Here is a 25,203-nt window from a genome sequence, read left to right on the forward strand (position 1 = left end):
CAGACAAGTCATGCTTTCAAGATTCTAAGGAAAAAAATGGAATCATAGAGGCTCTGTTGGCTATGTTAGAGTAATGCTACCCAAAGTCGGATCTGAGGACTAGCACTGGTCTGTGAACCACTTGTTAGCAGTACACAGCCAGGCATTAAGAGCAAGTGTTTAGAAACTTCATGGAATCTGATGTTGACATAACATCTACCTGCGTGATCAGTGGACTCATCTTGGTGAACAGGAGATGGACCACTTCAGTGTTGTTGAACTTGAGCAGTGAGATGAATATGACATAAGCAATGTCCTAATCACATTCAGGAGGGTCACATATCAGACTGTAATGGAAATGTAAAAAACAACCAATGCAACATTAGCTGGTTTTTCATCACAGTTAGTGTAAGAAGCACTCGTACTCCGAAGGCCCAATTTTAATACAAGAAAATCAAAATTCAGAAAGATGAAGTAACAGAGGTAGTAACTCAGATTTACATCTTCTGATTAACATTAGGTTCTCTTTCTAACCTCACAGAGGGCATATTATATTGTAGTATCAGTCCTAAAGTCAGAAAATAATGCTTAATATTCAGTTTTATGAGGTTAGAGTCTCTTTATTTTAGGTAAAAGGAGACCAGATAATAGTGCTTTTAAAATATTACTTATTGTTGTAATGTATGCTAACTTCCAATTCGATGGGTTTTCCTGCACAGATGAAAATTTTAAAAAGAAGCTCAAAGACAAAAGTAAGGTTTTTGGTGTATTTCCATCAGCCTTTACATTCACCAAAAGTACTACTTGGACTGTTCTTTGCATGTGTTTTGAAAACATTTCTCTCCCCAGAGATGTAAAATTGCTTCATCAATAAGCTCCCCATTTCTTCAGAGTGTACAAAATAGAGGGCAAATAAACAAACAATAAAACAAGGAGTAAAAGACCGTTTTGCTTATTGTTCCTGGTTCAGCCCTTCTGCTCTGCAGGATATACCAGAGCGCTCAGAGTGGTGGAGGTGAGGCAGCGTTTTCTCCATGGCCCAGTAGGTACAGGGTCCGAGGAGAAAATAATGTTTATACTCCTATGAAAACCTACTGTTTTTACGGTTTACCACAGTTGAAGATTATTTTGAACTTTGCTTTTGTTTTCCAATGTTTTGTAGCCCACTTTTCCACTGAGACCTATATTAAGGGCTTCTATAAACATATCCTCTTGTGTTACAAAAGAAATTGTACCCAGGCTGACTAACAGAGACTAGATTTAATGAATGCAGTGTAAAGATAAAGCCTTAGCGGACTTTCCTCCAGACATTAAGTTCTTAAGGGAATTTGCCATTAAAAAAAAAAAAGAAAAAGAAAAGCAGTTCCTAAACAGTATACCTTAATTGAAAGTATTGTATCAGAGCTGAACGATGCACCACTGTTTTAAAATTTACCTTCAGTAGTATTTTTTGGTCCTCAAAAGCTGAGAACTTTAGCTGAACTTTTTCCTCTGTTTCAATTTTTTTAATTTGTGATTTCATTTTGGGTCGACTTTCCATATTTAAAATGTTTGGTTTTTTATTACTAAAGTAACATGCTTTTGTATTTGAATCTCACATTTTAAGGAGAATCGCTTACTTTGGCCTTTTAAAATAGTATTGTTGAAAAACGTTTTAAAATAGACTGGAAATGAAGCTTATAGATGAAGCAAAGTACTTGTTATTCTTCTGTATGGAACCTACAGCCAGCTTCTTAGCATGATACTCACGTAAATATCACGTTCCTTCAGGCTCTTACCATTTGTATCTCCATCTTGGTTATAACCGAACATCATTTTCTCTGCTTTTGTCATATATACACCATTCATTGCTTTCACCTGCTTTATAAGTTTCTTCTTTGAAAACTCTGTATTTTTATTGTTATAGCACTGAAATTTCATCTTCAGTGTTCTTATGAGGATTTTGTTTTTGCTTTGAGAGAGGGTAGTTGTTTTCTTTCTGGAATGATGACTATTAAGGTGAGTTAGAAAGTGTTCATTTTTCAGGTTTTCCCTGAAAGAGAATATGAATGGTAAAGGTGCCTTAAAAAAAAAAAAAAGAAAGCGGAACAAATTATTAACATCTTTACCTTGCAACATTTCAATCTGAAGAGTCAGTAGCTTCTTGTTACTGTCACACAAGTTAACTAAACAGACTTCTGATTTGATGTTGTGATATTTCAGATATTGAAGTACAAAAAATGAAAAAGGCTGTGGAGTCTTTGATGGCAGCAAATGAAGAAAAGGTAACTAGATGAAATTTAAGTGTTTATTTGGATGTGTAATAACATCATTTTTATCATGCGATACATTCTCATCAGATATCCCAGTTTGAAAGAACATCGCCTAAATGCAGCTGACATTAAGGGGCAAGCATTCTCCCTTCCTGCCCAAGTGGGCCTGCTCTCGGAGGGCGGGTCATAGATGTACTTGTGCTGCACAGACAGGAATGGAGACCAGCAGCACTGGCTCCACTGAGAATCTACCCCTCCCGCCCACTGCCTTGAATTTAGAAAATGTTCAGGTTATCAGATCAGCTCGTTATGTTCAGGTGACAAATGAGACAAAGGATACAGGCCATAGTACCTCCTTTCTGTGGTCCCTGGAAATTCTGGACTGCCCTATGAACTCTGAAGGAGGTAGCCAAGGCAGCTTTAGCTTCATGATCATGTTGATTCTCTTCTCTAGGAACATGTTATTTCCTTCACACTCCTGGCCTCTTTCACATCTGGGATTCTCTCTGCTCTCCTGATGGTGAGATACCAGGAAACAAGCACAGGCACCATGTAATCAAGGATGGCACTCGGCTTTGTTTTAGCTATGCTGACCTTAATGCTAAGGTCTCCAAGAGGGCCTTTCCTCCAGCTGTTGCTTCTCCTTACTTCATCCTGCTAAGAGCAGGGATGCAGGGACCCTACTAAGGAAACATGCTTCTTCTTGGCTTCCCTGACCAGCCATATACCCAGCAGGCAGGTTCAGCTCCTGTCATCAGAACTGCTCTCCCCCTGTGTTCTTTAATGAATAGAACAAGGAGACATTTTCCCACGAAAAGAGTAATTTCAAGGAAATAAAAACCAAGGAAATAAAAACCAAGCAAATGCCAAAGAACTTTGTCTTGATCTTTTTCTCTCATCATAAGCTTCTTTCTCTCATTCTTTCTTGCCTACTCTGTTTGTATATTTATTTATTTATTTATTGCCTTTCATTCTTTTTTATTCTTGGAATATTTTTATTCAATGGAAATAAACTCTTTCTCCCACCCACCTACCCATATATAGGTTTCTTTTTGCTAGTCTTCCCCACATCAAAAAAAAAAAAAGTCATTAACAAGCTGCCCACATAGATTTAATGTGAAAAAAAAATCACTAAAATTCATTTTGTTTTAATTTCTCTCCCTCAAAAAGCAACAATAACAAATGAAACTCCCAGTGTTGAATGAGGGCTTACTAAATGCTCAAACTTCTCTAGGAGCAGCAAGAGTGACGTAACTTCTTGGTGGTTCCAAGAAGTCTTCAAAGAGGACATATTTGGGCAAATTCTGAGGGAGAGCAAAGAGTCATTCATCAGGAAAATGAAGGATTCTGGGCAAAGGATCCATGAGTGAAAATGTGTCTCAAAACCAAGGCTTGAAACAGCCAGTGCGTGCTGGGAAAGTTCTGGAGCAGGAGATACAGGTGGAGGAGTTGGGTCTATGAGAGAGTGCTATGGCGAGGCTAATGATGTAATGATTTGGGGTTCTCAGCTTTAGACCTTGGACAGTGAGATAATTAAATTGCCATGTTGGAAAGCTAACTCCAGTGGCAGAATGGAAGCAAGAATAAGGGAGGGAGAATGAAGACAAAAGAATTAAGAGGCTGTTGAAATAGGTGAGAAATGAAGACGGGCTGAAATAAGGCAATGGCAGTGAAGTGGTAAAGAGGGAAGGGATTTTAGAGAAATTCACAGGTCAACAAGATTTTTAAATCTTTGGATTTGGGAGTAAGTTTCTCGTTTGAGCAGTGGGGTGAATGATGGTGCCCATAAAAGTTAAGGGAATCCAAGCAGAGACTGAGATATGGAGGCAAATAATGAGCTTCATTTTAGAGGTACTCAATTTGATGTGTTCATGGGACATTACAAGGAGATTTCTCATAGAAAATTGGAAAATCAATCTAAATTTTAGGATTAATGTAGGATTATAGATTGGTGGGGAGTGAGCCCCATCAATTTTGGGAGAAATGTAGAGTTGAAGTGGGGACAAAACTATAGTTCATGTGTCAGTTTGCTTTTGCTCCATGATAAATCACATTTATTATTTCTCATACTTTTGTAGGTGGGCTAGATTGCTCTTCTAGTCTAGGCTGGCTTTGCTGATCTCTACCATTAGCCGGTGGCTGGAATGGGGCTGGATGGTTTAAGATGGTGTAACTCACATGTCTGGTGATTGACTGGTCTAGGTTGACCCCAGCTAGGTTGTCTCTTCTCCAAATGGTCTCTCATCCTCCAGTAGACTAACCTATGCTTCTTCATGTAGTGGCCTCAGGGTTCCCTAGGGCAGCAAGAAAGGGCAAGCCCCAATGTGCAAATACTTTTCAAGCCTTTGCTTTGAACCACATTAGTTATATATCATTGGCCAAAGCAAGTCACATGGCCGTGCCCCAAATCCATGTCGGGGAAGCTAGGGAGCCCATTTTTATAATTTACCGCACTGAGGGCCTGGGAAGAGAGAAGAGGGTAAAAGACAACACGTTGAAGCTCTAACATTTTATATTCTGGGTTGGGAAGATAGTGGGGGTTATGGAAGTAGAATGTTTATCAGGTCAAGGAATTAACAAATCAAAACAGAAGAAAAGAAAGAGTGGAGAGAAAAGTGAACGAAGGAAAGAGTGGGGGTCAATCAAGTGCCATCTAGAAGTCAAATTAGAAAAAGGATGAAAAGTGTCCATTGTTTTTAGTAAAGAGAAGGTCACTGATCACTAATTGAAGCAGCTTTGGTGGAGTGTTTGGAGAAGGGAAAAGCCAGATGGTGATTAATGGCAGCTGGTAAAGATAGCAGGTGTAGATCTTTCTTTCAAGCTCTGACTTAGGGGAGTAAAGGAAGTTGATTTTTTTCTTGTTTTGTTTTGTTTTGTTTTGTATCTTATTACCTTGTTTTGTTTTTGTTTTTTAAAGATGGCAGCTGAAGGATAGGATCTCTAAATTTAGAGGTACTTTTTCTATGTCTCTGATGTACGTAGGCAAAATATTCTGAACATTACCAGTTTTACTAAAGTTTAGAAGTATTCTTTGAATAATGTAAATAATTCATGTCTACTTATTCTTTGTGTCACAATTACTTTTGTTGTTTTAAAATCATAATATTAAAGATGATAATTTATTTCACTAATAGGATCGGAAAATAGAAGATCTTCGACAGTGCCTGAACAGGTACAAGAAAATGCAAGATACAGTGGTACTGGCCCAGGGTAAAAAAGGTAGTGTAGCTCTAAAGACTTTTCTGCTTTACTTGATTTTTAAGTGGCTATGAACTTTTTTACATTTGGCCTCAATTTCTTTCATGAAGTATATCCATTATTTCAAGTTAGGTGGTCCATTTCATTCATTCAGTGATGTTATTAGGCATCTGTTCTCTGCCAGAAAGTGTGTTGGCTGATGAGTACACTGTTGATTGGTTGCCCAGAGAGAGCCTCTCCACGGAGTTGATTAGGTAACATTGCAGAGAGAAAGAAGGACATCACCTGCAAGAGCCTCGGGGAAGGAAGACCTTGGTGTGTTTATTAAGAAACAAAAGGAGGGCTTCCCTGGTGGCACAGTGGTTGAGAGTCCGCCTGCCGATGTAGGGGACACGGGTTCGTGCCCCGGTCCGGGAGGATCCCACATGCCGCGGAGCGGCTGGGCGCATGAGCCATGGCCGCTGAGCCTGCGCGTCCGGAGCCTGTGCTCCGCAATGGGAGAGGCCACAGCAGTGAGAGGCCCGCATACTGCCAAAAAAAAAAAAAAAAAAAAAAGAAACGAAAGGAGACCAGTGTACCTAGAAGGTAGTGAGCAGGGGGGAGAGTGAGACAAGATGAGATAATAGAGGTGAGCACGGCCGGGTCATGCAAAGTGAGGAGTTCAGCTCTTATTCGAGCCCAGAAGGATCCACTGAATGGTCTGAACAAGTCAACTGCATGATTTTTGTGACAAATGGACCATCGTGGACTATGGACCGCTGGGACTATTCCAGCAGTGTTGGAAGGATGGGAAGTCAATCAAGAGGCCCTTGCAGTATTGCAGTGGGAAGATCTGATGGTGCTGATTGGAACTGTATTTTGGTGTTAGAATCAACTCGATAGTGTGATGAATTAGATTAGGAGAGTGAAGAAGAAGAAGGCATCAAGAAAGATCAACATTTCTGACTGAAGCAACTAGCAGATGATGGTTCTGTTTATCAAGAGGGGGAAGCCTAGAGAAGGAACATGGAAGTGGTTGAGGAGGATTGTGTTCAGCTTTGAATGTGTTTTTAAAAAATCTGTAAAACATCTAGGTAAAGTTAGTATGCATTTTGTTGTGTTTATTATTATTTTATCTGCTGATGGGCCAGTTGGCCATCCACAAATGTGGCAAAGCTTTGGGGGTCATTCAAAACACACAAAAATGTGAAGAACTTTGAAAGTTCTCTTGTTCATTAGCACTGCCTAGTTGGGGTTATTTGCTTTGAAAGTAAGTGCTGGCTACCAAATGTAAAATAGATAGCTGGTGGGAAGCAGCCGCATAGCACAGGGAGATCAGCTCAGTGCTTTGTGACCACCTAGAGGGGTGGGATAGGGAGGGTGGGAGGGAGGGAGATGCAAGAGGGAAGAGATATGGGGATATATGTATATGTATAACTGATTCACTTTGTTATAAAGCAGAAACTAACTCACCATTGTAAAGCAATTATACTCCAATAAAGATGTTTAAAAAAAAAAAGAAATTACCTAGAATTACACATATCAGTAGCTATTAAAAAAAAAAGTAAGTGCTGGAAATAAATAAGTCTTTTGGAAGGTACTCATAGGACACTCGGATTTTGAAATTTTAATCTTGATGGGTTCACAAAGAAAGAAAATGCTGCTTTAGACCAGGATCTTTGAAAAAAATGGATCTTCATCTTTTTGTCCAGAAGGCCTAGTATTAAGACTTTATAAATATCTGAATGAGCAAATGAACCTCTAATTATCAGTGTAGACTTATGACAATTCTTATCACTCACCATTTTCTAAACCTTCACAGGAGTCTCTCTTCTAAGGAACATTGCAAATTCTCAAGTAATTAATTTTTACATAGTCATAGCATTTAAAACATTGTTTGATTTTATAGAATCTCAACACTATAATTCTAATATTTAAAAATCAAGGAAGAGCAGATTGATTTCTGTAATTAGACTACATTGTAAGACACTTGGAAAACAGATAAAAAGGGTAAAAAAATCAGTCAAAATTGCACTGGCATGATCATTGCTGGCATTTTCATGTAATTCTTTCTGGCCTTTTTTTTCTATGCGTATAAATATATAATTAAAAGAGATAGTTTTTAACCGTGTACAGCAGGATAGATGTTTATAAACCATTGAAAATTATGTCGTGTTCTATTGAAGAGTTATGTAAACAGTGATTTCTCACTAGGATTTATATTTATTTAGATAATCCTCAGGGAATTTTAAGAATACCTAAATTCTAATAAAATTAGAGCAAATATCTAATAAAAACCTAAATTAAGAAGTTATGTCTAGTTAGTATCTTTAAACAAGTATATGATTTGCCATTTTGTATTATTCAGAGAATAGTTGGAAGGACCATTCTGTTTGTAAAAAAAGAATATCTGGCACTGTTGTTCAGCACTTAATCCTTTTCATTTCTAGAGATGTAAAAAAATTCTCAGAGTTGCTGGTTTGCTGGTTATGTGGTTCCTTCTCTCCATTAGGCCATTCTTTCTACTTTAAAATGAAATGAATGGCAAAAAAGGATCCTCTTAAGAGGGATCAAAGGGTCATCTATTTTTCCTTCTTTTCCTTTTTTCCTTTCTACGATTTTTCAAGAGCAACAGTAGCGATGAAAATGGAGTTGTCTAAATGGTGACTTTGTTGCTGTTCAGAATCAGTTTTGTTGTACCACTGGTATTCCTCAGCTTATTTATTCAGGGTTATTTCTGAACTGAAAGTTATAAAGCCCCAAATGTTGACACAGAATTACAGGAGGGTTGTTGGACTACGTTAACTTTTAACATCAATGCTGTGAGTCTATGATTGCGTCTATTAAACCACTAGTAATTAATACCTCTTCTAATACCACTACTGGATACTCATGTGGCCCGAGAGTCCCTGGGCCTTAGGTGCTCACAGTTGAAGATGCTGTTTCCTAGGTCCCACGTTGTTGTTCTTCAAGTGATGCCAGGAGTTGACTCTTTGATTTTTAAGGATCAGAAAATTTTTTATATTCAAAATAACTGGGATTCTTATCTTCCTCCAAAAGTAAAAAATGAAAAGCTGCTGGTGTCCACTTTCCGCTTTGTCATTGCTTAGGCCAAGATGGTGACTTTGAAGACCTGCTCCCTTCCAGTTCCTTCTCCACTTTGCTGGACGCACAGGGCTTTAGCGATCTGGAGAAAAACCTGTCATCTACGCCAGTAATGGGATCTCCCAGTCATGACCCATTTAACACAAGTGCTCCAGAAGAGGTATTTATAGACTCAGTTGTTTCTTCATGTTAAAGAGACTCTGTCGTTGAAAGTGCCATTGATAACATCAAAGACATGGGTTCTTTTCTCAGTTGGATTACTGACTTGCTTTGTCCTGGCAATTATTGTGACCTCCAGGTCTTTATTTGAAATGTGTGTTTTTTCCCTCTCTTTATTAATAAATAAACACTTGGGCAATGTCAAAACCTCTTATGTAATTCAGGAAAGACATATGAATCCCCTGGAGATGGATGTCATCTTCAGTACTAGATTATAATCTACTTCCTAAAGAATAAGTAGGGAATAAGTAAAGTGAGATTATGTAAATTTATTTTAGTCACTTGTGATGGTAACTGTGAAAGATGATGGACTTCAGTTAACATGCTGGGGATTGTGGAGCCATGTATTGTAAGGGGGTACCCAAACCTGAGGTCAGCAAGTGAACTGATCTACAAGCGTAGTTATGGCAAAACAATAAGAAACAAATTGCCGGGCTTCCCTGGTGGTGCAGTGGTTGAGAGTCCGCCTGCCGATGCAGGGGACACGGGTTTGTGCCCCGGTCCGGGAGGATCCCACATGCCACGGAGCGGCTGGGCCCGTGAGCCATGGCCTCTGAGCCTGCGCGTTCGGAGCCTGTGCTCCGCAACGGGAGAGGCCACAACAGTGAGAGGCCCATGTACAGCAAAAAAAAAAAAAAAAGAAGCAGATTGCCCTGACAGATAACACATTGATTGATTGATTTCTTGGCAAATATGGCGTCATCTGCATGGAGGATCTGATTTACGGGATCTGTAGTGTTGAAAAATGCTTCAAAGAAGCAAACGCCTTCCTATGGCCCTTCAAACTATCTTCATGAGGTGGAGTGAAGAAAAAGACCACCCACTTTATAGAAGGTAGAGATGTTGGCAATAGGGTAGACCAGATCAACACGTCTATTAGAAGGATGAACTAAGATGTCTACCATGATTATTTTTGTAATCTGGTCAGTTAATAAACAGTGACTGCTTTCAGTTTTTTTTAAAAAAGATCATAGAAGAAAATTTCCCTCTGACTTTGTTAAACTTGAAAAAAGCAACTAGAGGGATTTCCCTCGTGGTGCAGTGGTTAAGAATCTGCCTGCCAGCGCAGAGGACACGGGTCCAAGCCCTGGTCCGGGAAGATCCCACATGCCGCGGAGCAACTAAGCCCATGCGCCGCAACTACTGAGCCTAATCCACTCTATTAGATAAAAGCATATCCGCAAATATCTTCACAAAAAGCCCTTTACTGCCTTAGGTTCCCTGTAAGGCCACTATGGGATATCCCTTTGTTTTTAGAGTTTTTGATCTTTTTGAAAGGTTCAGTGAGAAGCACCACCTTGAATTTTCCTGTCTTTGCAAAGCTACACCTGTGGCTTCATCTTAAGACTGTTTTCCTGACAGCACCTGTGCTTGATCTTTGCCGTGAAACCATTTCTTAATTTTAATATGTAGTGTTCCGTCTAGGGTGACTAGGAATGAGAAACAGTTTAATTTTTCAAGTAAATAATCTTGGCTCCTTTATATTTAACAGTTGCTTCATTGGTCACCTCTCTTCTAACATTTTATTGTAAGTAGCGAGAAGAAATCAAATGGCATCTTTACTTTTTATATCTGTTGCTCATAATTACATAATGAGAATATGAAATTTGAATTGAATGGAAGTGAATTCAAGGAGAAAACAGCATTTCTTTTTTAAATGTAAGAGAGAGCTAAAATATGCCGTTACAAGGAATTAGTGGGAAGGGGAATTGGATGAAGATAGTCAAAAAGTATGAACTTCTGGCTATAACTAAGTACTGAGGATGTAAAGTACAGCACGGTGACTACAGTTAACATTGCTATATTGTGTATTTGAAAGCTGCTGCTAAGAGAGTAGATTCTAAAAGTTCTCATCACGAGGAAAAATGTTTTTTTTTTTCTGGTATCTATATGAGGTGACAGATGTTAGTTTAACTAAACTCAACTGTCACAATCATATCATAGTGTAGGTATGTCGAGTCATTGTCCTGTACACCTAAAACTTGTACACTGGCTATATGTCAGTTATATCTCAATGAAATGGAAAGGAAAAAAACCCAAGGATCAGTTAAGGAATAAGAGCTATTTTAGAGGGAAAAATCCCATAGTTTTTTTTTAACATCTTTATTGGAGTAGAATTGCCTTACAATGGTGTGTTAGTTTCTGCTGTATAACAAAGTGAATCAGCTATACATATACATACATCCCCATATCTCCTCCCTCTTGCGTCTCCCTCCCACCCTCCCTATCCCACCCCTCTAGGTGGACACAAAGCACCAAGCTGATCTCCCTGTGCTATGTGGCTGCTTCCCACTAGCTATCTGTTTTACATTTGGTAGTGTATATATGTCAGTGCCGCTCTCTCACTTTGTACCAGCTTACCCTTTTCACTCCCTGTGTCCTCAAGTCCATTCTCTATGTCTGTGTCTTTGTTCCTGTCCTGCAGCTAAGTTCTTCAGAAACTTTTTTTTTTTAAGGTTCCATGTATATGTGTTAGCATACGGTATTTATTTTTCTCTTTCTGACTTACTTCACTCTGTATGACAGACTCTAGGTCCATCCACCTCACTACTCAATTTCATTTCTTTTTATGGCTGAGTAATATTCCACTGCATATATGTGCCACATCTTCTTTATCCATTCATCTGTCGATAGACACTTAGGTTGCTTCCATGTCCTGGCTATTGTAAATAGAGCTGCAGTGAACATTGTGGTACATGACTCTTTTTGAATTATGGTTTTCTCAGGGTATATGCCCAGTAGTGGGATTGCTGGGTCATATGGTAGTTCTATTTTTAGTTTTTTGAGGAACCTCCATACTGCTCTCCATAGTGGCTGTATCAGTTTACATGCCCACCAACAGTGCAAGAGGTTTCCTTTTCTCCACACCCTCTCCAGCATTTATTGTTTGTAGATTTTTTTTTTTTTTTTTTTTTTTTTTTGCGGTATGCAGGCCTCTCACTGTTGTGGTCTCTCCCGTTGCGGAGCACAGACTCCGGACGCGCAGGCCCAGCGGCCATGGCCCACGGGCCCAGCCGCTCCGCGGCACGTGGGATCCTCCCGGACCGGGGCACGAACCCGCGTCCCCTGCATCAGCAGGCGGACTCCCAACCACTGCGCCACCAGGGAAGCCCTGTTTGTAGATTTTTTGATGATGGCCGTTCTGACTGGTGTGAGGTGATACCTCATTGTAGTGTTGATTTGCATTTCTCTAATGATTAGTGATGTTGAGCATCCTTTCATGTGTTTGTTGGCAATCTGTATATCTGCTTTGGAGAAATGTCTATTTAGGTCTTCTGCCCATTTTTGGATTGGGTTGTTTGTTTTTTGATATTGAGCTGCACGAGCTGCTTATATATTTGGAGACTAATCCTTTGTCAGTTGCTTCATTTGCAACTATTTTCTCCCATTCTGAGCATTGTCTTTTTGTCTTGTTTATGGTTTCTTTTGCTGTGCAAAAGCTTTTAAGTTTCAATAGGTCCCATTTGTTTATTTTTGTTTTTATTTCCATTTTTCTAAGAGGTGGGTCAGAAAGGATCTTGCTGTGATTTATGTCATAGAGTGTTCTGCCTATGTTTTCCTCTAAGAGTTCTATAGTGTCTGGCCTTACATTTAGGTCTTTAATCCATTTTGAGTTTATTTTTGTGTATGGTGTTAGGTTGTGTTCTAATTTCATTCTTTTACATGTAGCTGCCCAGTTTTCCCAGCACCACTTACTGAAGAGGCTGTCTTTTCTCCATTGTATATTCTTGCCTCCTTTATCAAAAATAAGGTGACCATATGTGCATGGGTTTCTCTCTGGGCTTTCTATCCTGTTCCATTGATCTATATTTCTGTTTTTGTGCCAGTACCATACTGTCTTGATTACTGTAGCTTTGTAGTATAGTCTGAAGTCATGGAGCCTGATTCCTCCAGCTCCGTTTTTTTCCCTCAAGACTGCTTTGGCTATTCAGGGTCTTTGGTGTCTCCATACAAATTTTAAGATGATTTGTTCTAGTTCCATAACAAATGCCATTGGTAATTTGATAGGGATTGCATTGAATCTGTAGATTGCTTTGGATAGTATAGTCATTTTCACAATATTGATTCTTCCAATCCAAGAACATGGTATATCTCTCCATCTGTTGCTATCATCTTTAATTTCTTTCATGAGTGTCTTATAGTTTTCTGCATACAGGTCTTTTGTCTCCTTAGGTAGGTTTATTCCTAGATATTTTATTCTTTTTGTTGCAATGGTAAATGGGAGTGTTTCCTTGATTTCACTTTCAGATTTTTCATCATTAGTATATAGGAATGCCAGAGATTTCTGTGCATTAATTTTGTATCCTGCTACTTTACCAAATTCATTGATTAGCTCTAGTAGTTTTCTGGTAGCATCTTTAGGATTCTCTATGTATAGTATCATGTCATCTGCAAACAGTGACAGCTTTACTTCTTCTTTTCCGATTTGGATTCCTTTTATTTCTTTTTCTTCTCTGATTGCTGTGACTAAAACTTCCAAAGCTATGTTGAATAATATTGGTGAGAGTGGGCAACCTTGTCTTGTTCCTGATCTTAGTGGAAATGGTTTCAGTTTTTCACCATTGAGTACAATGTTAGCTGTGGGTTTGTCATATATGGCCTTTATTATATTGAGTTAAGTTCCCTTTATGCCTACTTTCTGGAGAGTTTTTATCATAAATATGTGTTGAATTTTGTTGAAAGCTTTTTCTGCATCTATTGAGATGATCATATGGTTTTTTTCCTTCAGTGTGTTAATATGGTTTATCATATTGATTGATTTGTATATATTGAAGAATCCTTGCATTCCTGGGATAAACCCCACTTGACTGTGATGTATGATCCTTTATATGTGCTGTTGGATTCTGATGGCTAGTATTTTCTTGAGGATTTTTGCATCTATGTTCATCAGTGATGTTGGCCTGTAGTTTTCTTTTTTTGTGGCATCTTTGTCTGGTTTTGGTATCAGGGTGATGGTGGCCTCATGGAATGAGTTTGGGAGTGTTCCTCCCTCTGCTGTATTTTGGAAGAGTTTGAGAAGGATAGGTGTTAGCTCTTCTCTAAATGTTTGATAGAATTCGCCGGTGAAGCCATCTGGTGCTGGGGTTTTGTTTGTTGGAAGATTTTTAATCACACTTTCAATTTCAGTGCTTGTGATTGGTCTGTTTAAATTTTCTATTTCTTCCTGGTTCAGTCTCGGAAAGTTGTGCTTTTCTAAGAATTTGGCCTTTTCTTCCAGGCTGTCCATTTTATTGGCATAGAGTTGCTTGTAGTAATCTCTCATGATGCTTTGTATTTCTGCAGTGTCAGTTGTTACTTCTCCTTTTTCATTTCTAATTCTACTGATTTGAGTCTTCTCCCTTTTTTTCTTGATGAGTCTGGCTAATGGTTTGTCAATTTTGTTTATCTTCTCAAAGAACCAGCTTTTAGTTTTATTGATCTTTGCTATCATTTCCTTCATTTCTTTTTCATTTATTTCTGATCTGATATTTATGATTTCTTTTCTTCTGCTAACTTTGGGATTTTTTTGGTTCTTCTTTCTCTGATTGCTTTAGGTGTAAGGTTAGGTTTTTTATTTGAGTTGTTTCTTGTTTCTTGAGGTAGGATTGTACTGCTATAAACTTCCCTCTTAGAACTGCTTTTGCTGCATCCCACAGGTTTTGGGTCATCGTGTTTTCATTGTCATTTGTTTCTAGATATTTTTTGATTTCCTCTTTGATTTCTTCAGTGATTATTTAGTAGTGTATTGTTTAGCCTCCATGTATTTGTATTTTTTACATATTTTTTCCTGTAATTGATATCTAGTCTCATAGCATTTTGGCCAGAAAAGATACTTGATATGATTTCAATTTTCTTAAATTTACCAAGCCTTGATTTGTGATCCAAGATATGATCTATCCTCGAGAATGTTCCATGAGCACTTGAGAAGAAAGTGTAATCTGCTGTTTTTGGATGGATTATCCTATAAATATCAATTAAGTCCATCTTGTTTAATGTATCATTTAAAGCTTGTATTTCCTTATTATTTTCTGTCTGGATGATCTATCCATTGGTGAAAGTGGGGTGTAAAAGTCCCCTACTATTATTGTGTTACTGTTGATTTCTCCTTTTATGGCTGTTAGCATTTGCCTTATGTATTGAGGTGCTCCTATGTTGGGTGCATAAATATTTACAATTGTTAACTCTTCTTCTTGGATTGATCCCTTGATCACTATGTAGTGTCCTTCTTTGTCTCTTGTAATAGTCTTTATTTTAAAGTCCATTTTGTCTGATATAAGAATTGGTACTCCAATTTTCTTTTGATTTCCATTTGCATGGAATATCTGTTTTCCATCCCCTCACTTTCAGTCTGTATGTGTCCCTAGGTCTGAAGTGGGTCTCTTGTAGATAGCGTATGTACGGGTCTTGTTTTGTATCCATTCAGCCAGTCTATGTCTTTTGGTTGGAGCATTTAATCTGTTTACATTTAAGGTAGTTATCAATATGTATGTTCCTATTACCAACTTCTTAATTGTTTTGGGTTTGTTATTGTAAGTCTTTTCCTTCTCTTGTGTTTCCTGCCTAGAGAAGTTCCTTTAGCATTTGTTGTAGAGCTGGTTTGGTGGTGCTAAATCCTGTTAGCTTTTGCTTATCTGTAAAGGTTTTGATTTCTCCATCGAATCTGAATGAGGTCCTTGCTGGGTAGAGTAATCTTGGTTGTAGGTTTTTCCCTTTCATCACTTTAAATATGTCCTGCCACTCCTTTCTGTCTTGAAGAGTTTCTGCTGAAAGGTCAGCCCTTAACCTTATGAGGATTCCCTTGTGTGTTAATTGTTGCTTTTCCCTTGCTGCTTTTAATATTTTTTCTTTATATTTAATTTTTGATAGTTTGATTAATATGTGTCTTGGCGTTTTTCTCCTTGGATTTATTCTGTATGGTACTCTCTGTGATTCCTGGACTTGATTGACTATTTCTTTACCCATATTAGGGACGTTTTCAACTGTAATCTCTTCAAATATTTTCTCAGTCCCTTTTTTTTCCTCTTCTTCTTCTGGGACCCCTGTATTTCGAATGTTGGTGCTTTTAATGTTGTCCCAGAGGTCTCTGAGATTGTCCTCAATTCTTTTTATTCTTTTTTCTTTTTTCTGCTCTGCGGTAGTTATTTCCGCTATTTTATCTTCCAGGTCACTTATCCATTCTTCTGCCTCAGTTATTCTGGTATTGATTCCTTTTAAAGAATTTTTAATTTCATTTATTGTGTTGTTCATCATTGTTTGTTTGCTCTTTAGTTCTTCTAGGTCCTTGTTAAACGTTTCTTATATTTTCTCCATTCTATTTCCAAGATTTTGGATCACATTTACTACCATTACTCTGAATTCTTTTTCAGGTAGACTGCCTATTTACTCTTCATTTGTTTGGTGTGTTGGGTTTTTACCTTGCTCCTTCATCTGCTGTGTGTTTTTCTGTCTTCTCATTTTGCTTAACCTACTGTGTTTGGGGTCTCCGTTTCACAGGCTGCAGGTTTGTATTTCCCGTTGTTTTTGGTGTCTGTCCCCAGTGGCTAAGGTTGGTTCAGTAGGTTGTGTAGACTTCCTGGTGGAGGGGACTGGTGCCTGTGTTCTGGTGGATGAGGCTGGATCTTGTCTTTCTGGTGGGCAGGACCACATCCGGTGGTGTGTTTTGGGGTGTCTTTGAACTTAGTATGATTTTAGGCAGCCGCTCTGCTAATAGGTGGGGTTGTGTTCCTGTCTTGCTAGTTGTTTGGCATGGGGTGTCCAGCACTGTAGCTTGCTGGTCATTGAGTGGAGCTGGGTCTTCGTGTTGAGTTGGAGATCTCTGGGAGAGCTTTTGCTGCTTGATATTACATGGGGCCGGGAGGTCTCTGGTGTACCAATGTCCTGAACTCGGCTCTCCCACCTCAGAGGCTCAGGCCTGACACCCGGCCAGAGCACCAAGACCCTGTCAGCCACACAGTCTCTTTTCAGAAGGCACAGCTGTGCTTTGAGAGAGACAGAAGACGTGGAAGTGTGTGGGTGGTCTCTGCAGTCAAAAGTCCTGAGTTCCAGTGCTGACTTTCCTGCTAACAGGTCTTTGGCTTCTGTTTCTTTATCTGCTAGCGTTGGAGGGTCTCCTGCAGAGGCAGGGGGTGGCTGTGGCTCACCATCAAAAATCCCCTAATTGTTAAATATTTATACTGAAAGAAAAAAATAACGTATGGTAGCCAAGGCATGTGCTACATTTATAGAAAGAGGCTGCTTTTACATAGGATACACCTAGATAATCTCATATCCTTACCAAAAGAAGTCTTTGCTATGTGAACTGTAGTTTAATCACAGATTTTTAGTTTGGAATAAGAATGATTTGAGGGTGTTCAGCCACATTTTAAAAGAAAAGCCAGGATGGTGATTTGAGCATGGAGTGAAAGCCCTAAAGTTTGGGAAATGAAGAGAATGGGTCAGTCTGCTAGTGTAGCTATTTTTCCCTGTGATTAGGAACCCAAGGAAGTACATGCACTTCAGGAAATGGGGATGGTGGCTAAGTAAATTGCCCAGGATGAATCGTAAAGATTCAAACTGAAAAAAATGATAGTGAAGTCATCTCCTGTTTTATAATAATACGACTTGTTAAGGAACAAAATTCAAGTGAGTAAATTTTAAAGATCTTGTTGGCTTTATTCAGCGATTCATGATTCCAGCAGCATCCCCTTGACTTTTGTAGGTGGAAGGGAGCAGGAACAGTGAAGTCTTACTTGGCATTTGCTGATTGGCTAAAGCAGGGTTATTTCCTTACATGGAGCAAAGAGAGGTCTTGGGCCCCAGCCAGGTAACTTGTGCTGAGCCGGAAGTGCTGACTGGTTGACCTAGGCCTTCCTTTTCTGGGAGAGCCAAGCAGAGAAAATTTAGTTATTTTCAGGCTTGCTAACATGGGGCTTAGCATGAGTGGCTCCATCTTGTGCCCAGTCTGGTTACTTTAACAGACTGCACATTTTATAACCTTTTATAGTATCACAGGGTGAGAATACCACTCAGTAACTGAAACAAAAATCACAAAGCTGAATTTATTGCTTATTTAAGTAAGTGAACTTTGCTGGTCAAGGACATTCTCTTTGAGTGGATCACATGGAGGGTTTTTAGGATACTAGGAGCTCAGGGGTTGGGCTTTCAGAGGCAGGAGTGAGTTGACGTCAGCTGTGTGTGGTTGTGAAGGCGAGACTGTTGTTGACTGGTTGGCATTCAGACGTGTGTTCCTGGTGTGAGTCCCTACCTGACTAGCTGACTCGCAGAAGCCAAGAGCTATCTCAGATTGGTTGACTTGCAGAAGTGAGTTCACTCATTTTTTTACTGGAATATTTTTTGAAGTGTTTCATTTATTGCTTCGTGGAGTGGCTCACAATCTAACTCCTCTCTGGTTGTCAGAAATTACTGAAAACCAGTGTTTAGAAATCCTTTGACCAAATCCATCCTTAGGATATACAAAGCATTTCTGCGGGGGAAATGTATTATTTTTTGTTTTTGCTTTTGCTATAATATTGTTACGATTAATCAACATGGTTTAAGTAATGTAGCCACAAAGTCTATTATAATTTGTTTTAATTACACCTTTTATCAATTCTGTTCATCGAAGTTAGTCAGCTTGTTCACATATAGAATAATAATTAACTGGCTTGACCAATGTTCTATATTAGACTAATGGTAGAAATTAAAATGGAAATAGTGCTTTGTTTACGAAGCTCTTTAACCAAATCTCATCTAAAATCATTGCAACCCTGTAAGGTAGGCATTGTCATTGTCATTTTACAGAGGACAAAACTGACTTGCCTAAGTTAAGGCAGTTAAGTGATTGCCTGAGGTCAAGGTCACTTAGGCAAGTGTGTCAGGGCCAAGATTTCAACCGGGGCTTAAAGTTGTTAGATTTTTCTATTAACTTACTTAATGGTATTTATTATGTCTTATTCTCAATATTCGGTGTCTTCTTCAGAAGCAAGTTCAATAATTACTTTCTTCCAGAATGTTTTCTCTGAGTAACACTTACACATGTTTATGTCCTGAAACCATTTTATAAATATAAGAATAGAGTTCTAAACACAGGTGTATGAAATTTTAGCCATAAATAGACCACTTAATTGTCTTATTTATTTTTTGTTACTCTGTGGCTTGTGTTTTGTCTATTTGTTGGATTGATTTTGGGCCCTTTATTATTATATTACAGTTCCACACCAGCATCTTGCAAGTTTCAATCCCTTCATTATTGCCAGCATCTAAAGGCTTGGAAACTTCTGAAAAAGTGAAATTGCCTCCTAAGCCAGAGACTTCATTTGAGGAGAAGTATATATCATTTATGATCTAACACTGCGCTATAAATACCTAGAAAAGTAGATCCACCAAAAGCAAGGGTGCACTGCATTTATTTTCAGACATAATCTTTTACCCAGAGAAGCAAGAAACAGCAAGACTTGTGCCAGGGAACCCCATGCAGTTCTGTATTATTAAAATAAAAGATGTGAAGTAGGAAGTAACTGGAGATGAGGCTGGGGAGGTGTGCTGATTAGGTTAGAGAGGGATTTTAGGGAACTTGGATTTTATATCCTGGGTCATAGGTGGCCATCAAAGGATTGCAAGCAGAATAGCGGCAGTCATGTATGTATGTGCCTGAGGCTGTTTGGAAGACGCTGTGAAGGAGACAGGAGAGGGATACAGTAGTTCCTCTGTAGGCAAATAGAATTTGAGGGGACCATCTTCCCAAATTAATTGCCTAATCTTACAATTAGATCAAGTAAAATTAAATAGAATATAAAAAAATAGAGAAATAACTGTCCTTGCACAGTTTTTTGTTTTTGACAATTCTGTTCAGTTGGAATATTTATGGTCTTTTTTTTTTCATGAAGCTCATAAATACCTTTTTTCTTTAATATTTTAGTGATGGAAAACTAATCCTTGGTTCTGCCGTTGAAATTCAACTATGCGATAGTCTTTCGTAAGTTCTGTTTTATCAAATGTAAAAAAATATGATTGATGCTTGGGAAAGAGGAAGCTTCTGTTACACTAACAATGACTAGTATTAAAAGCAAATGACTCTGAGGCATGAATGAACTAATGCAGCCGTAATGATCGGGTGGGGGGGCGTGGAGTGGGGTTTGTAAAGTAACACATCAACACTGGCTCTTTTACCATTATCTCGTGCCAGGTTTCTGCCATCTTAGCCTTTCTTCATCAGTTTTCATTTGAAGTTCGGTGCTTTTAATTTCATTTTTGTACTGACTTATATTCTGGATATAAGTGTATCAGAAAAGCATCGCAGAGAACGATGCAATGGCTGGCAAGGCTGCCATGGTTTTTTACACTTTCAACTTAATAAGCTGACCTAATAGCTAAGTTTATCCAAGTTAATGTCTGTATTACATTAGGAAAATCTATTTTCAGAGCAGTACTCAAAGATGAGATCTTTTCTTTGCCGTCCATTATCTTTTACTGTATTTGGTAGTCGACATTTCTAGCAACTTATTTACACAAAAATACATGAGAAATGCCTTTTAAAGCTTTTGTTGGTGTAGTATATTATTCTGTGTCTTAGAGCAAAGATGTTACTTTTTTGGCTCTGTTTTTAAACTGGTCACATACTCCTGCCTTCAGTTTTTGAGTAACACCAGCTCTGTATAATTGAATGCTACTTATGTGAAAGAGAAAGGCTCTCCAGATGTTCACACTGTCACTCTGCCTTTACTAGGATTGTAAGTGAGTTATTATAGGCAACAATAGGGATTCCTCTATCATGCTTGATTAGAACTGTAAAATGAAGTGCTTTGCCAGACTCAGAAAATTGATTCCTTTGTAAATTGGGAAGTAAAGCTTTTGTCCTGTATTTTCATTAGGAGGATTATATATGAAAAGTACATGAGTATTTTAAAAGTCCCTGGTGTGAATGTGTATTTGCAAAGGATACGCCACTAGTCCGTGGAAAACGCTGGTTTATTTTCAAATATTGACATCACAAGATAGTCCTAAGTGTTTTTCCAGCTATTCTGACATGTGCAGAACATTTAGAGTTATTGGCAGGGCCATTAACCACCCCTGCTTTTAAAAGAACTGAACATTATAATTTAGTTAAGCACATAAGTGACTGCCTAAATCCAGATTTTCTTTTATTTCCAGGTTTCCACTCACATACAATCTTAGTTTCTTTCCAAGCCATTCTACTTAGAAACAGGGACACCAGAGCCACTTATTATTAATCATAATTGTTATTATCATTATTTTTAGAACTTCAAGTCTGCAAAAGTCTAGCAGCCTTGGCAATCTGAAGAAAGAGTCATCAGACGGGGTTGGTCCTGTGTTTTTTCTGTCTGTTACCCTGAGAAGAAAACATTTAGGGATCTTCATTTTCCCGTTTGTGGTTTCAATAATGGAAAATTATTAGATACCATAGTTAATGATAAATATTAAGAAATATGAGTATAAAAGATTGAAAGTAAAGCCCAAAGTGGAGACTTTAATAAAACATTGTAGGAAATAAATGAAGGTGAGATTTTGTAGCTTAGGAATAGATGTAAATTGATTTTAATTTGTTGAATTATATATATGTGAGAAATTCTGACTAGATAAAGGATTCCTATAACAATCTTAAACACTGTTGTTGTTTTGAACAGGAAAAGGAGTCTGTTCCGAAGCCTTCAGAGGTAATTTTTATGTCCAGATTACAATGTAAAAATGTTTGGGAGTTCTAAGATACATAGTAGACTTCTTAATACATAATACGTAAGACTGCTTAAATGTCTCCAATAAACCAAAACTCTCAGAATTGGCAAAACATGCCAAATGAATGAAGCCCAACACAAAGGATCACATATGACATGAATCCATGAACTAGATAGGGGTGTTGGTTGCACAACACTGTGAATGTGATAAATGCCACAGAATTGCTCACTTTAAAATAGTTACTTTTGGGGCTTCCCTGGTGGCGCAGTGGTTGAGAATCTGCCTGCTAATGCAGGGGACATGGGTTCGAGCCCTGGTCTGGGAAGATCCCACATGCTGCAGAGCAACTAGACCCATGAGCCACAACTACTGAGCCTGCGCATCTGGAGCCTGTGCTCCGCAATAAGAGAGGCCGGGATAGTGAGAGGCCCACGCACCGCGATGAAGAGTGGCCCCCGCTCGCCGCAACTAGAGAAAGCCCTCACACAGAAACGAAGACCCAACACAGCCAAAAATAAATAAATAAACAAATGTGGGGTTTAAAAAAAAGATGGGGGGGAAATATTAAAATAGTTACTTTTACGTTATATGACTTTCACCTCAGTAAGTTATTGAAAAAACAAAAACAAAGCCCCAAACTCTCCTTCACGCTATTCGACGATCATAATGACCATACCCAGCCTTCCTTAGACTTCACAAAAAGCCCTTCTTTGAAAGATCACCAGCTGTTTATTTTATATAACCACTGTCCATCTACAGCTAACATTCTGGGTTTTTTTTGTTTTTTTTTTGTTTTTTTTTTGCGGTACGCGGGCCTCTCACTGTTGTGGCCTCTCCCGTTGTGGAGCACAGGCTCCGGACGCGCAGGCTCAGCAGCCATGGCTCACGGGCCCAGCCGCTCCGCGGCATGTGGGATCTTCCCGGACCGGGGCACGAACCCGTGTCCCCTGCATCGGCAGGCGGACTCTCAACCACTGGGCCACCAGGGAAGCCCAACATTCTGGTATTTTTAAAGGCATCATCAGCATGGGCTCTGGTTCTTCTTTTGTCTGATTTTCGGTCATTACCCTTGCACAGGTCACAGTCCGGTAGACGTACTATCCCCAGATGCAGGCCCTCGACTGTTGGCTCTTAGTGCCTTGAGTCGTGATATAGGTGTAACTGACAAAACACAGACTGTGGACACAGCTGTAATTCAAGCCATTGTTCTTTTTGTCTCGCTAACTCAGTAAGTGGTGTGAAATGATTTTGGCCTCAGCATTAAGACAGATAACAGTACCACTACATTGTGGCATTTGTACATTTTTAGTTACTATGAATGGTAGATATATAGAGGAAAATAACCACCTTAAAAGCCTGTATCCCCTCACCCTTCTCTCCACTTCTGCAAAAAAGAAAGAGAGGACAAGAGATGTTCAAGAAATGAGAACATGCAAACAAAAGAATCCTTGGAGAGTACTGAAACAATATAAGAGACCATGTTACTATAACTGACAATTCAAATAACCAAAAAGCTCAAAAATAAGCTATAGGCATACCTCAGAGGTATTGCAGGTGCAGGTCCAGGCCACCATAATAATGCAAATATTGCAATAAAATAAATGTTGCAATAAAGTGAGTCACACAAATTGTTTGGTTTCCCAGTGCATATAAAAGTTATGTTTACACTATACTGTAGTCTGTTACATCTGCGGTAGCTGTACGTGTAAAAAAAAACAATGTACATACCTTCATTAAAAAGTGCTTTATAGGGCTTCCCTGGTGGCGCAGTGGTTGAAGGTCTGCCTGCCGATTCAGGGGACACGGGTTCGTGCCCCGGTCCGGGGGGATCCCGCATGCCAAGGAGTGGCTGGGCCGGTGAGCCATGGCCGCTGAGCCTGCGCGTCCGGAGCCTGTGCTCCGCAGCGGGAGGGGCCACAACAGTGAGAGGCCCGCGTAACGCAAAAAAACAAAACAAAACAAAACAAAAGTCATGTCACAGATCTCCATATAATAATGATGAAAAAGTTTGATATATTGTGAGAGTTACCAAAATGTGACATAGGGACACAAAATGAGCAAATGCTCTTGGAAAAATGGCACCAATGCAGGGTTGCCACAAACTTTCAGTTTGTAAAAACACAATATCTATGAGGCACAATAAAGCGAGACGCAATAAAATGAGGTATGCCTGTATTTAAAAATCACAATTGAAGTTCTTGAAAAAGATCCTGAGATATTGTAAAGATCTGAAGTGGCTTCTGAGTCAATCAAGAAAAATTTAATTTTAGTGGGTTTAGTTAAGCGTATCTGAACCTATCACAGTCTTTGAAACTGGTGATCCATGTTTGGTAACTCACAGGCAAGATGTGAATATAACCCAGAATCCTGTTTCAAAAAATATATATTTTAAACAGTTGCTGATTTTGCTTTCATTTTATTATTAATTCTTTGAGAGGAATATTTAAAATAACTGGAGTAGAAACTCTTTATACTGCTTGTATAGGAGCTTGGGACTAATGCCTACTTTATAGAATAATTACATTATATTGGGCTTCTACTGATGTAGTTATAAAGACTGAGAACTATATCATAGCCAAATCTTTGTCATAAATGATAGAAAAGTAGGACATCTACTGCTAGTTACATAATATTTTATCTCCATGTCTATGAGGCAAATAAAATAAAATTTGAGGATGTCTAAATCTATCCTAAATATTTAAAGCCCTACATACATGGATTAAGATTAGTGATGAACATGTCTTTGTTGTTGTTCCTTAAGTAGCTTTCAGAACTGACCTTTTTTAACTTCTAACAAGGCATTTGACATTCGTAATCAACTTGTTAGTTCAGTTATTCTTTTAAATAAAATCACGTGTGTAACATATTTAGTACTGTGCCGGGCATGTACTGATAATGATGCACATTCGTGCTGTGTCACATTTATTATCACTTCTCTCTCAGGCTAAAGCTGTGGTAGAAAGCAGCCCATTTGGGAGCCTCCCTCACAAAGCTCCGGGACACGATGCCTCTGTGGATGACAATCCCTTTGGCACTCGAAAAACCAGATCTTCCTTTGGTCGTGGATTTTTTAAAATCAAAAGTAACAAGAGGACAGCAAGTGCACCAAACTTGGGTATGTGTGGCCAAAATGCCTTTGCCTTAATTCTTCCAGAATGAGGAAGAGAGCAATCTTTTCCCTTATTCCTCTATTTGTACATTTCTCTTTCTCAGAAATGACGGTGAATGACTTGGGGGAAAAGTTAGCCAAAAATGCTTCCATGGGCTTAATTCAGAGGTAAAGATAGTGTGGACTTTCTCACCCTGCTCTCCGTTCTGGGTGTAAACTTAGAGGAAAGACCAAACACCGTGATTCTCTCTGACGTCATTATAAGCAGTTGCCCATCTATTCCGAAAGAGGGTAACATTAACCCCATAATGACAGTGCTAACGGAGTCTGTGTGTAGCATCGGAAGCGCAGCGCGGTGCCCGCCTCCCCTCCCACTGTGTGTATTTTGTGAGGAGGACCTTGATCTGTGTTTCATTTTGTCATTCCCCTGTGTTCTCTCCACTGGGCTGCGTGTGATTGTGTGCGTTGTTGGGATTTTCTGAAGATCGTAAACGAAGTGCCAGTGCACCCACCTTAGGTACCGTACCCCTGCATGCCTCCCTCGCCAGCGCCTCGCTCCTGGCCGAGCTAATCCCTGCTCTTTGGCGTCTGTCATCTCTAGAAAGTGAGCTGGCAGCATCCGAAAACGGAGTTCTCTATTCCAGAGAGTTCCTCCCACCTTCCGCTCAAAGGGACTCTCTATAGAGCCTTTGCTTCCAAGCCTGAACGCTG

The 25,203-nt window shown here is 39.1% G+C and overlaps 1 protein-coding gene across 10 annotated transcripts in view; it reads left to right on the top strand.

Annotated features, from left to right (window-relative positions):
* Positions 1-25,203, top strand: part of PPFIBP1 (PPFIA binding protein 1) — a 184,433-nt gene that overhangs the window by 142,977 nt on the left and 16,253 nt on the right. For 7 of the 10 annotated variants that reach the window (XM_060114029.1, XM_060114030.1, XM_060114028.1 and 4 more), the window contains 10 exons: positions 699-731; positions 2,182-2,243; positions 5,366-5,450; positions 8,519-8,673; positions 18,901-19,016; positions 19,609-19,665; positions 20,949-21,009; positions 21,335-21,364; positions 24,327-24,498; positions 24,977-25,009. In XM_060114029.1, the coding sequence (XP_059970012.1) occupies positions 699-731; positions 2,182-2,243; positions 5,366-5,450; positions 8,519-8,673; positions 18,901-19,016; positions 19,609-19,665; positions 20,949-21,009; positions 21,335-21,364; positions 24,327-24,498; positions 24,977-25,009 (804 nt within the window). The remainder of the gene's footprint in view (positions 1-698; positions 732-2,181; positions 2,244-5,365; positions 5,451-8,518; positions 8,674-18,900; positions 19,017-19,608; positions 19,666-20,948; positions 21,010-21,334; positions 21,365-24,326; positions 24,499-24,976; positions 25,010-25,203) is intronic. The other 3 variants (XM_060114036.1, XM_060114037.1, XM_060114038.1) reach the window with 3 other exon arrangements.

This window comes from Mesoplodon densirostris, chromosome 11 (assembly GCF_025265405.1).
Source record: "Mesoplodon densirostris isolate mMesDen1 chromosome 11, mMesDen1 primary haplotype, whole genome shotgun sequence".
Taxonomy (NCBI): domain Eukaryota; kingdom Metazoa; phylum Chordata; class Mammalia; order Artiodactyla; family Ziphiidae; genus Mesoplodon; species Mesoplodon densirostris.